The following is an 11,737-nucleotide window of genomic DNA, read 5'->3' as shown; positions in this document are numbered from 1 at the left end:
GTATAGTGTAGATGCTATGCTTTGGGACTCTGTAGTTCTCCATTTCAACTGACATTAAACACAATATGTCATCATATGAAATGAATTAAATAATATTACTTAAATAATATTACTGGAAGCAGAACACCGCAAATATCATCAACATTTCATCAAACATTGTTTTAAAATGACATTCACTGATATGGTTTACAAAAGTGTTCTAATAACTGGAAATATCTGAATACCTGACTTTTTAGTGCTTACATTTGAGGGTTGTCAAATATTGACATTAACATTAGAAACCATGCAACCATATGACAAAATGTAGGTCATGTTCAATTTCAAAGATGTAGATACGTAACAACATATTCTTACTTACATGATATCTCAATAAGCAAACACGTTTTAAAAGCCTTTTTAATTTTGGTCCATGCAAATGAGATACATTGCTGATATTAAAAACATTTATAAAACTACATACTGTAGCTCCTTGCAATGGAACCTTCAGATTAAAGTATAAAAGCTATAAATAACATTTTGGTCAGAAACTTTTGCCACATTTGAGCTACATGTTATAAATACGAAACATGAATCACACAATAAATTCATTTCCTGCATAAACATTTTTAGAGTGAAAGTATAATAAATAAGTGTACACAAATTAAACTAAGACTACACATGTCTTATGAAACAGAAGTGCTGAATATAATTTGTTGCTGCGGTCAAATCTAATGTAAAAATAACAATTTGGAATGTGTGTAAAAAATATCAACACTTTTGAATGAGTTGAGTTTCTGAAAAAACTAAGACAACCCTTCCGTATGGAATGAAAGCGGTCTAAAATCCAACCTATCTGTCTGTTTTCAAGGAGAGGTGAAACTAGGCAGAGCTGAAGTCAGACGTACGCTGAATCTTCTATGCTAGATACTGACAAGTGTAATGACAGTAATACAACACCATTTGATCAATACCACAGAGACAATCGGATGAAGGGAACATTTGCATTGGAATATATGACATCAAGTAAAAACAGAACCACTAGTTGACTTAGCCTGGATAGCCAAATTGTTATCCATCCACAGAAGAAAAATAAGAAACCAGCAAAACAATTCATCGAGGTCTTTAAGGCTCTTTGGTGAGTGAGGCACTGTATTTTCAGGTGTGTTTATGAAAGAAAATCATCTCCATTTCAGTGTTGTTTTTGTAGTAAGGAGAAAAAGATAGTATTAAAAAGAGTGATGTCCAAGTGTCCAACACTAATATCAACAGAACAAGCTTATATTCCTCTCTATTTTCATGTTAGGTGATACATGCTGTATCCCAGCGGCGTAGCGTACAGTCCCATAGGTGAGAGGGGCAGCATTGGTCGGTGGTAGGGGTAGGACTGTCCGTACAGGGAGACAGCTGTGTGAAGTTGGGCACCCAGGGGCATGGGTAACGTAAAGCCCGGGTGCAGCACAGGTTTGGCAGCCATTTTGAGCTTCTCCAGCTCGGCCTCCTGTAGTCTCTTGGCCTTGGCCCGGCGGTTCTGGAACCAAATCTTGACCTGAGTCTCAGTCAGGGTCAGAGAGCTGGAGAACTCGGCCCGCTCTGCGATGGACAGGTACTGCTTCTGACGGAACTTACGCTCCAGAGCCAGCAGCTGGGAGGTGGTGAAAGGAGTACGAGGCTTTCTATTTGTCTTGTGCTTTCTCAGCGGACAGGTAGGACTCATCTGCCCTGAAGAGAGAGAGATCGAGAGAGAGACAGAGGGTCAGAGTCAATACTGATTTAATGTAACATGGATACTTGAGTGAGAAAGTAAAAGTACTTCATATCCTGGTAGCCCTAATATTCTGATAGAAAATCCGTAGTATTTTCACATCATTCTGATACATAAACTAACAACGTTAGAGAGAAAACTGTTTGAGTGTGCCCAAAGTTATTTGGTTGGAGGCTGATAGCAAATTTAAACTCTGAAACGTAGGCCTACTAGTTTACCCAAGCGCTGTACAAGTGAATGACCATACATGAAATTAACTTTTTCTTTGCATAAAATAGACTGATTTTGAGCAGAGATGTAATATCGGACCCAGTCAACTGTTTAGACTCAGATTGTTGTGATACATTGTAAAATGGAAATGGTCAAACATTGTAATGGGAACACATCAATGGTGGAGATCAGTGTTATTTGTTGGAATGATTTTAAGTCATCTCAATCGCACTCCATACTACCCTTTCCCACTTGGACAAAAGGAACACCTATGTGAGAATGCAGTTCATTGACTACAGCTCAACGTTCAACACCATAGTGCCCTCAAAGCTCGTCACTAACCTAAGGACCCTGGGACTAAACACCTCCCTCTGCAACTGGATCCTGGACTTCCTGATGGGCCGGGCCCAGGTGGTAAGGGTAGGCAACAACACTTCTGCCATGCTGATGCTCAACACAGGGGCCCTCTCAGGTGTGCGTGCTTAGTCCCCTCCTGTACTCCCTGTTCACCCACGACTGCGTGGCCAAGCATGACTCCAACACCATCATTAAGTTTGCTGACGACACAACAGTGGTAGGCCGGATCGCAGACAACGATGAGACAGCCTATAGAGAGGAGGTCAGAGACCTGGCAGTGCGGTCCCAGGACAACAACCTCTCCCTCAACGTGGGCAAGACAAAGGAGATGATCGTGGAATACAGGAAAAGGAGGGCCGAACACGCCCCATTCACATCGACAGGGCTGTAGTGGAGCGGGTCGAGAGTTCCTTGGGGTCCACATCACCAACAAACTATCATGGTCCAAATACACCAAGACAGTCATGAACAGGGCACGACAACACCTTTTCCCCCTCAGGAGACTGAAAAGATTTGGAATGGGTCCTCAGATCCTCAAAAAGTTCTACCTGCTGCACCATCGAGTGCATCCTGACCGGTTACATCACCGCCTGGTATGGCAACTCCTCTGCATCTGACCGTAAGGCGCTACAGAGGATAGGGCGTACGGTCCAGTACATCACTGGGGCCAAGCTTCCTGCCATCCAGGACCTATATACTAGGCGGTGTCAGAGGAAGGCCCAAAAAATGTCAAAGACTCCAGTCACCCAAGTCATAGACTGTTCTCTCTGCTACCGCACAGTAAGTGGTACCGGAGCGCCAAGTCTAGGTCCAAAAGGCTCCTTAACAGCTTCTACCCCCAAGCCATAATCAAATGGCCACACGGACTATTTACATTGAACCCCCTTTGTTTTACACGGATGCTACTCACTGTTTATCATCTATGCATAGTCACTTTACCCCTACCTACATGTACAAATTACCTCGGCTAACCTGTTCCCCCACACATTGACTCGGTACCAGTACCCCCGTATATAACTTCGGTATTGTTATTTTATTGTGTTAGTTTAATAAAATTCTTATTTTATTTTATTTAGTAAATATTTTCTTAACTCTATTTCTTGAACTGCATTGTTGGTTAAGGGCTTGTAAGTAAGCATTTCACGGTAATTCACCTGTTGTATTCAGCGCATGTGACAAATAAAATTTGAATTACACACAAACCACAAACAAAAATGTATGTGGATATACTAATAAAACACACAAATCAATGTAAGGGTTTAAAGACCTGCCTGATATGCCAAAAAAGATACATAGAAATACATCTTATTATCCCAAATAAAGAATACAAATTGTTGAATATTGTTTTCAAATTTAACTCAAATAACGTTGTAAAGACCCAGGCGTGTTATTCCTAATACTTATTTTTCACATATTGGTTTAATAAATTGAACGTCAAGACTTAAGTTATCTTACGTTTTTTTTCTACACAAGCATTCAGATATAGCCTAATTAATTAGGCATATACAGAAAAGTTAGTTGACACCCTGTCAAATAAATTGAATGTATAGCCATGCAATATTGTGAGACAGCACATACCAACCAATTCAATGGGTCGATTTGATTTGTATTTTACCATATGATATATATTTTTGAATCTCTAAATAAAAAATAAGTTATGATAAATAGTGAGGTAAGAAGTACACATGTATAAATATTCCAAATGTGTTCCAATTACTTAAAAGAAGCAGATTTGTATATCTCAATTTATTTGAAATTCTCTCACGTGAGTCTCCAAAAGTTACTCACGAGTTTGCGCTGAGAATCTTGGGCTCATAACCCAGGGAGCACAGTCATCCGGCTCGGAGGACTCCGACTTTACGGGCGATGGTGGAATAAAGTGCTTTCGGATTCCCTCGGGAGGGCTATATGTCTCTCTGCACAGGTACGGAGAGTTCTGAGTCTTTGAAAATGTAACGACAGAGACATTGTCGGGTTTGCTTGTAAACTCACTATGAGTCTTTCTTCCCGACATTATAGCCTCTACACTGAAGGGATGATGGCGTGTAGTCACTTGAGTTTTGCGGTCATCCATCGTGCTCTCCCGCTCGGGTCGGCTGTCCTCCTCTGATGAACTGCTATCCCTCAAACTCACATGGGTAGACATTTCCCCCTTAGTATGTCCCAATGGCACACGGCAAGACTGACTGACAGTCGTAGCTACAGGTAACGTTCAGAGTATCAGGACCCAAGCTGTCAAGTGTGGGGGTGAGTAAAATAATCACGTGGCGCCAGTCGAACTTTCGGCCAATCGCAGCGCTGCCAAAATGTAGGAGATTGGTCATTGATTGGTCTCTCACACAAGAGTTCAAAATATATGTAGTGTATCACATGCATTTACTGTGACGGATAACTTCAAACCTAACCTCAAGAGATGTAAACACAGGCCCCATGCAGATAATTATGAAAGAGATAAACACAAATTAACAATCTCCATTGGGATATGCCTTTTCCTGATTGCAAAACGTTGTTGGTGCCTCAATTCAGGATACACACATTTGGTGGGAAAATGCTTTCTTGCAGCCCTAGTCTGTATCATGCTCTCTTAAAGCTGCAATATGTTACTTTTTGGGCGACCCCAACAAATCCACACAGAAATTATAGTTATAGATCTGTCATTCTCATTGAAAGCAAGTCTAAGAAGCGGTAGATATGTTCTATGTATGCTATTTCTATGTTTCACGTTCTTAAATTTCAAACAGCTGAAAATACAATATTTCTGGTTATGGAAAAGATAATGTATTTCACAGTAGTTTAGATGGTACAATGACTCTCTACACTATGCTTGCTTGTTTTGTCAAATAAACAAAAATTAAGGGAACTATTAGAACGTTAGCGTCCAGGAAATGGTGGAGCGATTTCTACACTGTGCATCTTTAAAGCTAGAATCCTTAGTTGCTAAATCCATTTTTGGACTTTTGAATTAATTATATATAACCATTGATTATTGAAGAATGTTGTACCACATCAGATCCCAAAATATAAGCTTATTTTACTGTTTGTAAACACATGTAAATGTAAAGAAAAACACGTTATAGCCACAAAACATGGTTAAACTATAATTTTGATATCATGGATGGTCAGTCCTTGCATCCATAGCTTTGTCTATTAAGTGTGGTTACATTTCTCCAGGCCTATCCCTCAGCTTTTTACCAAAAACACTTTGTTATTGTTTCAATTAAGCATTCTCGCTTTAAACAAAGCAGGCCTAGTTATTCTTCATCAAATATGCATGACCTTTGAAGAAGTGTGAATACCCTCACATACATTTTTGGGGGGGACAATTTTTAGAGCATTCTTGAATTAATCTACCAGTAAAAATTGCTATTGGCAAGTGATTCTGAGACTCAGATTTGTCACTTTCAAATGTATGCCAAACAAAAACCAATGATTGCAGAGTTAAACAAACCATAGAACTCTATGCACAATGACTACTTTTAGCAATGTCCAATAAACATTTTACAAAAACACATTTACTTGAAGAACAGTGCAGATGCAAAGTGTGTTAACAGAAGGATGGTTTGTGCTGTTTGTCCCATCATTTGTATCTGCAATGTTCTTCAAGTAGATGTGTTTTTGTACAATTTTCTGTGGAAATTGTTAAAAGTAGTCATTTTGCATAGAGTTGTATGGTTTGTTTAACTTTGCAATCATTGGTTTTTGTGAAACATCTGAGTCTCAGCATCACTCTGTCACCATGGAATAGCCTTATTTCATTTTGACTTTCAATTTTATCACTGTCTCATTATTCAAGCACATACTTATTCATACCATAGGCAGATTTTGTGTTGTTTCTACAAAATATTTCTGTAAAAATCATTGATCCCTACAGTAGGCTGTGTTGAAATGAAAATGACTTTACCTATAACAGCTGTACCTATGATAATACAGTAGACTACAGAATTTGCTCAGTGCTAAAATATTTTCTCAGTCACTTTGGTTATGTTTTCAAGATTCACACAAAACAAATGTTTTTTCTCTTATTATGTAATATTACATTTCCACACAAAAACCTTTGCAAATTGTTCCACTGGAAATAAACAGCCACTATTTGAGAATCACAAGGTCTATCCCAAACTCAGCTGCCCAGTTTGACTGGTAAGAGCAGTCATGCATGCGCTGGGGGCCTAAGTGAGGGCGCCGTTCCCATGAGGCTGTGCGTTATTAAACAGGGTGATTTCACAGATAATCTGAGGTTTGCGAAGGCGCCAGTAAGCGGGCAGATGAAAGCCTCGCTCCTCAGGGGAGAAACTGTTGCAGTTTTGTGGCTCCACTCAGGAGCCACCTCCCCACTTGCTCTGGTCACGCCCCCACCCTCAGGCACCTTGTCGATCACAGTCCCGGGCCCTGCTACACACAGCCTGTCATAGGATTAAGTGGTAGTGAGACATGTAAACTACATGTAGCCTATAGTCAGCTCAATGCAATAATGCTGTGGAAACTGATATGTGAGTAATGAAAAAGACTGACTGAAGCCGTGTACAAACCGAACATAGACCAAGGAGATTTTCAGCAGGAGGAATCCCCTTGAGTGTTGGTAGTCTAGGGTCCTCAGAAAAATCATTCATTTTAACATAATCTCTTTGGGTTTGATAAAAAAAAAGGGGGGGAAACAATCTGCCTGAAAAGCGGAGGAGGAAAAACACCAGAAGACAGCTTCTGGTTTTGTTGGTATGTTTGGACACACCTCGAGCATTGTAATTACAGTCTGCACTTTGAAGTGGTGAAATGAAGGACTGTGTAATAAACTGGGTCTCTTACGCTCACAGCCATTGGGCCCACTTTATGGACACTCTGACCCAAAAGCACACTAAGTGCATACTGATACTTTAAAGGATTCTCAATAGATAAACACATGTGTAATGTTGGGAAGATTGGTATAGTTTTTAACATGTGAAACAGTGGAGGCTGCTGAGAGGAGGACTGCTCATAATACTGGCTGGAATGGAGTGTAATGGATGGAATGTGTTTGATACCATTCCATTAACTCCATTCCAGCCATTATTATGACCCGTCATAAATACATTATTTGCCCAGATAGCACTTATTTTCAGTATATTATTCTTATTCTCACATACCGGAACATGTATTTATCTGATATAAGGTGCATAATACATGACAATAATATTGCATATTGGCCTGAAAAACAAGTCCTGTGTAGAATCCCTCTCTCTACAGAAAGGCCAGGCACCTTGTCAAACTTGCAGAGCATGTTTAAATGAAGGGCGTTCAGTTAAGCCAAACGCTGTCATCACATTGTTTTCCTTAACACCTTAGTGTTCAGGAGCCCTGGTCTTTCAAACAAGCTTTACTTTACACTACCTTCAATAGGTGAATGGCTCCAGCTCCAATTAGCTGCAAGCAGAGGAGACTGCTTTTCAGCAGGCAAAGAATGATCCTGCAATGTAAAAAAATAAAAATAGAATGGATGCTCACTTTGCTAATGACATCTGAAGATGTAATCTCTTGTTAGCCTCGGCTCCATTGTTGTGGTTAAGTCAGCTGCTGGTTGCAGGGCAACAATCAGCTGGTTGTTTTTTTTTATTAGCATTATTCATAGCTGTAAAGGTGATATAGAAACTATGCACATTGCCAACAAAGAGGTAACTCTCAGTGGACTTGTGGCAAAACCTCTCATGTAGTATTTTGGCAAACTTGTTCACTCAGGGAAATAGTATTCCTGCCAAGCGCCACCTCAAATCATTTCTGGAACTCTCCCTGACAATAAAATACTGTGGTACTGTGTAAGTCACTACCAATTAAGGTCCATATCTTTACTCCACACCAACAGCTCCAAACCCATCATTATCAGACATTACTACCACTTCATAAATTAGATATTGTACAGGGTTCAGAAAGTTCGGGCCTTTAAATAGAACATCTACTGAAACATCACTGTCCAACATATATAAAAGGTGTGCATTCTTCCCTTTACAGACTAGTCATTACCCATCGCAATTACCGGTTTGAGGTGTTACAGCAAAGAGCTCAGGGAGTGTAGGCCTTACAGGCAACTCATGACTGATAGGCAACCCCTACCAGAGTCTGCAGAGACAATGGTCCAATGTTAAAATGAATGAGTGAAGATCTATAGGAGGGCAATGCCAGTGCCAAGAGGCCTCAAGTCAACCCAAGCAGGGTTCCCATTTCAAACAAAAAACATTGTTGAGGAGTGGAGGGTAGGGGCCCCTAGCTAGCTCCTTGGGCCTGGGCTGGAGCCCTCATATTAAAGGCCTGGAGATCTGCCATGCTCTGTAATCAGGGCACGATCAGAGCCCAGCCGCTGCGTCCCGGCTGATGGAGCAATTAGGTTTTATGACTCACCGTGTTCATGACTCCAGTTTCCGTGTCAGCCAGGGGGAGGGAGGAGTAAACCAAGGGGCCTCTCTCTCTCTCTCTAACATCCTTTGATTCCTGAGAGACAATGTCTTGATGATGTGTGACGGCTCTTCATTTACGACAGGGGTAGAAAACAAATAAACCGATGCTTGTTATTTTGTAGTGGTATTGAGATGGTGTAATTGTTTTTAAATGGGCAAGCAAGGATGAATGTTGGTGAGGCAGTTTCCAGATTTCAGGGAAATGTACCTCTAAACAAAAAACAAAAACAAAGCAGGAATCTCTGAAAGAGAAATCATAGCATCGTTAAAAGTCGATGGTGTATGATGGTTTGAAGGGCCACAACTTTCCCAGCAGACAAACCAACCATACCCCTTGACTGCTCAGAAGATGTCGTCTCAACATCCTAGCTTAGTATCCTAGCCTGTTTGTCTGTTTTCAGCTGGCCCACACTCTAAAATGAAAAGGTTCCTGGAGTATCCTTTAAGGGTTCTTCAAATTGAAACTGTGGGAACCCCTATAAGTTCTTTGAAGAACCCTTTAAATGAAGAACCCCTTTTCATGGATCCTTGAAGAACATTTTGAATAACCTTTTGGGGTAAATTCTTTAACTGCCCCCTCCCCCCTATTATTATTATTAATAATCATACGCATAACAATAATAACAATAACAACAATAACACAATATTTTATTTCTCAGTGTTTATTGTGATTTTAGTTGCAAAGCAGAATTCAAAATCCAAATATGAGGTAAACTCCGAGCAGAGCCACAAGTCCAATGGGTATATCCTCTGCAATGTTGATGTTAATGTGTTGATGTTCTCTGTATCCATAGCCAGAATGATTTTGCAGTGCATGGTGATCGAACAGGTTTCCTGTGAAATGAATCCAAAAAATCTGTGAGTCCAAAAAATAGTAGTTATACAGATGATTAACAAAACACGCACAGTGTTTTGATAATGCTTTTCATACGCATACCTTGTCCATAATGTAGAGGCCTATGGGATATTCATTGAAGAGGTAAGGGAGGATGGTAAATGTGATCAGCATAACATAACGTACCAATAGCAATTGACATGCCTTTGTATGCCTCCTCGTCTGTATACCTACAGACACAAAAGTGAGCAGTTCAGTCATCTCCACCTAATACAGCTACCCTTCAACATATTCTTATAGCCTACAGTACATATTCTTACCTCTTTGTTGATTGATATCCATTAAATTGTGTCCATTTTCTGTTTTTAGAAAGATTTGCACACGTATGAAAAGATAGATGATGTCATCATAAAACAATATCAATTTAGATCATACAAGGGACCTTAAATTTAGATCTTTACATTTTTCAGTTAATTGCCTGCACCTGCTGTCCTTTCGAATCCAAATGTTTCAGTTGTGCAGTTAGGGTCCTGCAAGAACCCCCACTAACTAAGGAAGTTCCTCTGTGAACCCCACCTTCTATGGGGTTCTTGGAAGAACCTTTTGGGGGTCATTTCCAGTGCCAAGAACCGTAAGGTTCTTCGAAGAACATTGAAGATCTTAGAAGAACCCTTGTTGAACCCCTCATTTTTAGAGTGTATGGTTGGAGGGGGGGGCTCTCCTTTAGACCAAAAGTAGGGATTTGACATGTGCTGAGTGGTTCCGAACCATAAAGAAAGCACTTAAGAGAATAAACAAATGACTCCAGCAAATAAGGAAGACAAAACATCAATTTTATCTTAATGGTTTAGGCACCAATCATAAAAGAGACTAAAGGGACGCAAAATGAGGTGCAAAACCATGTCATCTGACACCCGGACAGAGAGCGTCTCTGTATTAATACGATCCTTCCTGCCCCCTGGCCAGGGCAGACGTGCACCTCTGACTCGCCCCTGTTTAATGAGAGAGAGACGCCAGGCATAGTGGGACCAGCCCCAGTTGACTGGACGCCCCTCTGCCCCCATCCCCCCTGTACCCCACCCCCCTTTCGTCTCCACCCGGCCCCCACTGGGGCCTGGCCGGGACCCTCCGCCCACAAGTTCAAATGTCAGGGCCCCGGCGCGCGCCTTTGAAACAGGGGACACTGGGGCTGTAATTGATTGGCAGCTCTGCAATTACCAATGCCTTGCTTTTACGGCCTCACATAGGACCCCAATACAGAGAGTGCTAAGATTTCACGGCTGTGGGAACCTTTGTATATGTTCCTGTTGTAGCTTAAGATGAATGCTATCTTCTCTCCAAATAGTTGCATTATTCATCTCATTAAGTTTGCTTGGCCTACTTGTCGCGGTTCTAAACTGGTCCTCAATTCTCCAGAGCATTGAAGAGGTTATAAAATGTAATGTTAGTTCAGTCTCATCCATTTCCTTTGTGGCAGCCGGCGAGGCTGTTTGTTTGTGTTGGTGGTGAATGTGATTATTACCGTTCCTGTCTGTGGTAAAGCTGAGTGGTGACAGTATGTTGTGTTAGTCATCTAAAGGACAGTCAGGTTGATTTCATTACGGTGATAGGACACATCTGCCCCCTTTTCATCTACTGGTTTCCCCCCTGCAATTTCAGGCCTTTTAAGTACTGCTGTCTCCTGATCTGAACATAATTGTTCACTGTAATACTATCCAGGAAATGGGCTGATCAACTCCAGATGCACAAACAAGGAGAGAGAGAGAGAGAGAGAGAGCAAGGGAGAGAGGGAGAGAGAGATAGAGATAGAGAGTGTAGCTAACCTCCACAATTAAAGGTTTCAACACGATTTTTGAATTCGTTATTCATAAAAGGTTGACCTGTGAATGAGAACAGCAATGTCATGCCACGTGTCCCGGCAGTTATATATACTTGTAGTCATCGATGCCAAGGACAATATTTGCCTTTTGATAAAAGTGATAGAACTAACATGTATTTGATTGTTCTTGGTAGTAAGTGTTTGTGTTGCACTTACACACTATTTGCTTGTAATCACCTAGTTTGTACATATTGGAGTGAAATTACATGGTCTACACAGGCTGACCTAAAGAGGCCTAAGTGAGTGACACTGTTTGGATTTGGAGTAATGGGTGTCATTAAATAAATTATACTGTA

The 11,737-nt window shown here is 40.9% G+C and overlaps 1 protein-coding gene across 1 annotated transcript; it reads right to left on the bottom strand.

Annotated features, from left to right (window-relative positions):
- Positions 1 to 378: 378 nt before the first annotated feature.
- LOC111982002 (homeobox protein MSX-2) lies at positions 379 to 4,560 on the bottom strand. Its single transcript, XM_024013509.2, has 2 exons — positions 4,097 to 4,560; positions 379 to 1,698 (listed from the first exon to the last, which is right to left on the bottom strand). The coding sequence occupies exons 1-2, from the start codon at positions 4,452 to 4,454 to the stop codon at positions 1,274 to 1,276; spliced, it is 783 nt and encodes a 260-aa protein (XP_023869277.1). The 5' UTR covers positions 4,455 to 4,560; the 3' UTR covers positions 379 to 1,273.
- Between the last annotated feature and the right edge of the window lie 7,177 nt (positions 4,561 to 11,737).

The sequence above is a fragment of the Salvelinus sp. IW2-2015 genome, linkage group LG20, assembly GCF_002910315.2.
Source record: "Salvelinus sp. IW2-2015 linkage group LG20, ASM291031v2, whole genome shotgun sequence".
NCBI classification, from domain to species: Eukaryota; Metazoa; Chordata; class Actinopteri; order Salmoniformes; family Salmonidae; genus Salvelinus; species Salvelinus sp. IW2-2015.
The sequence above is the reverse complement of the archived record's forward strand: the minus strand, read 5'-3'. Positions and strand labels throughout refer to the sequence as shown.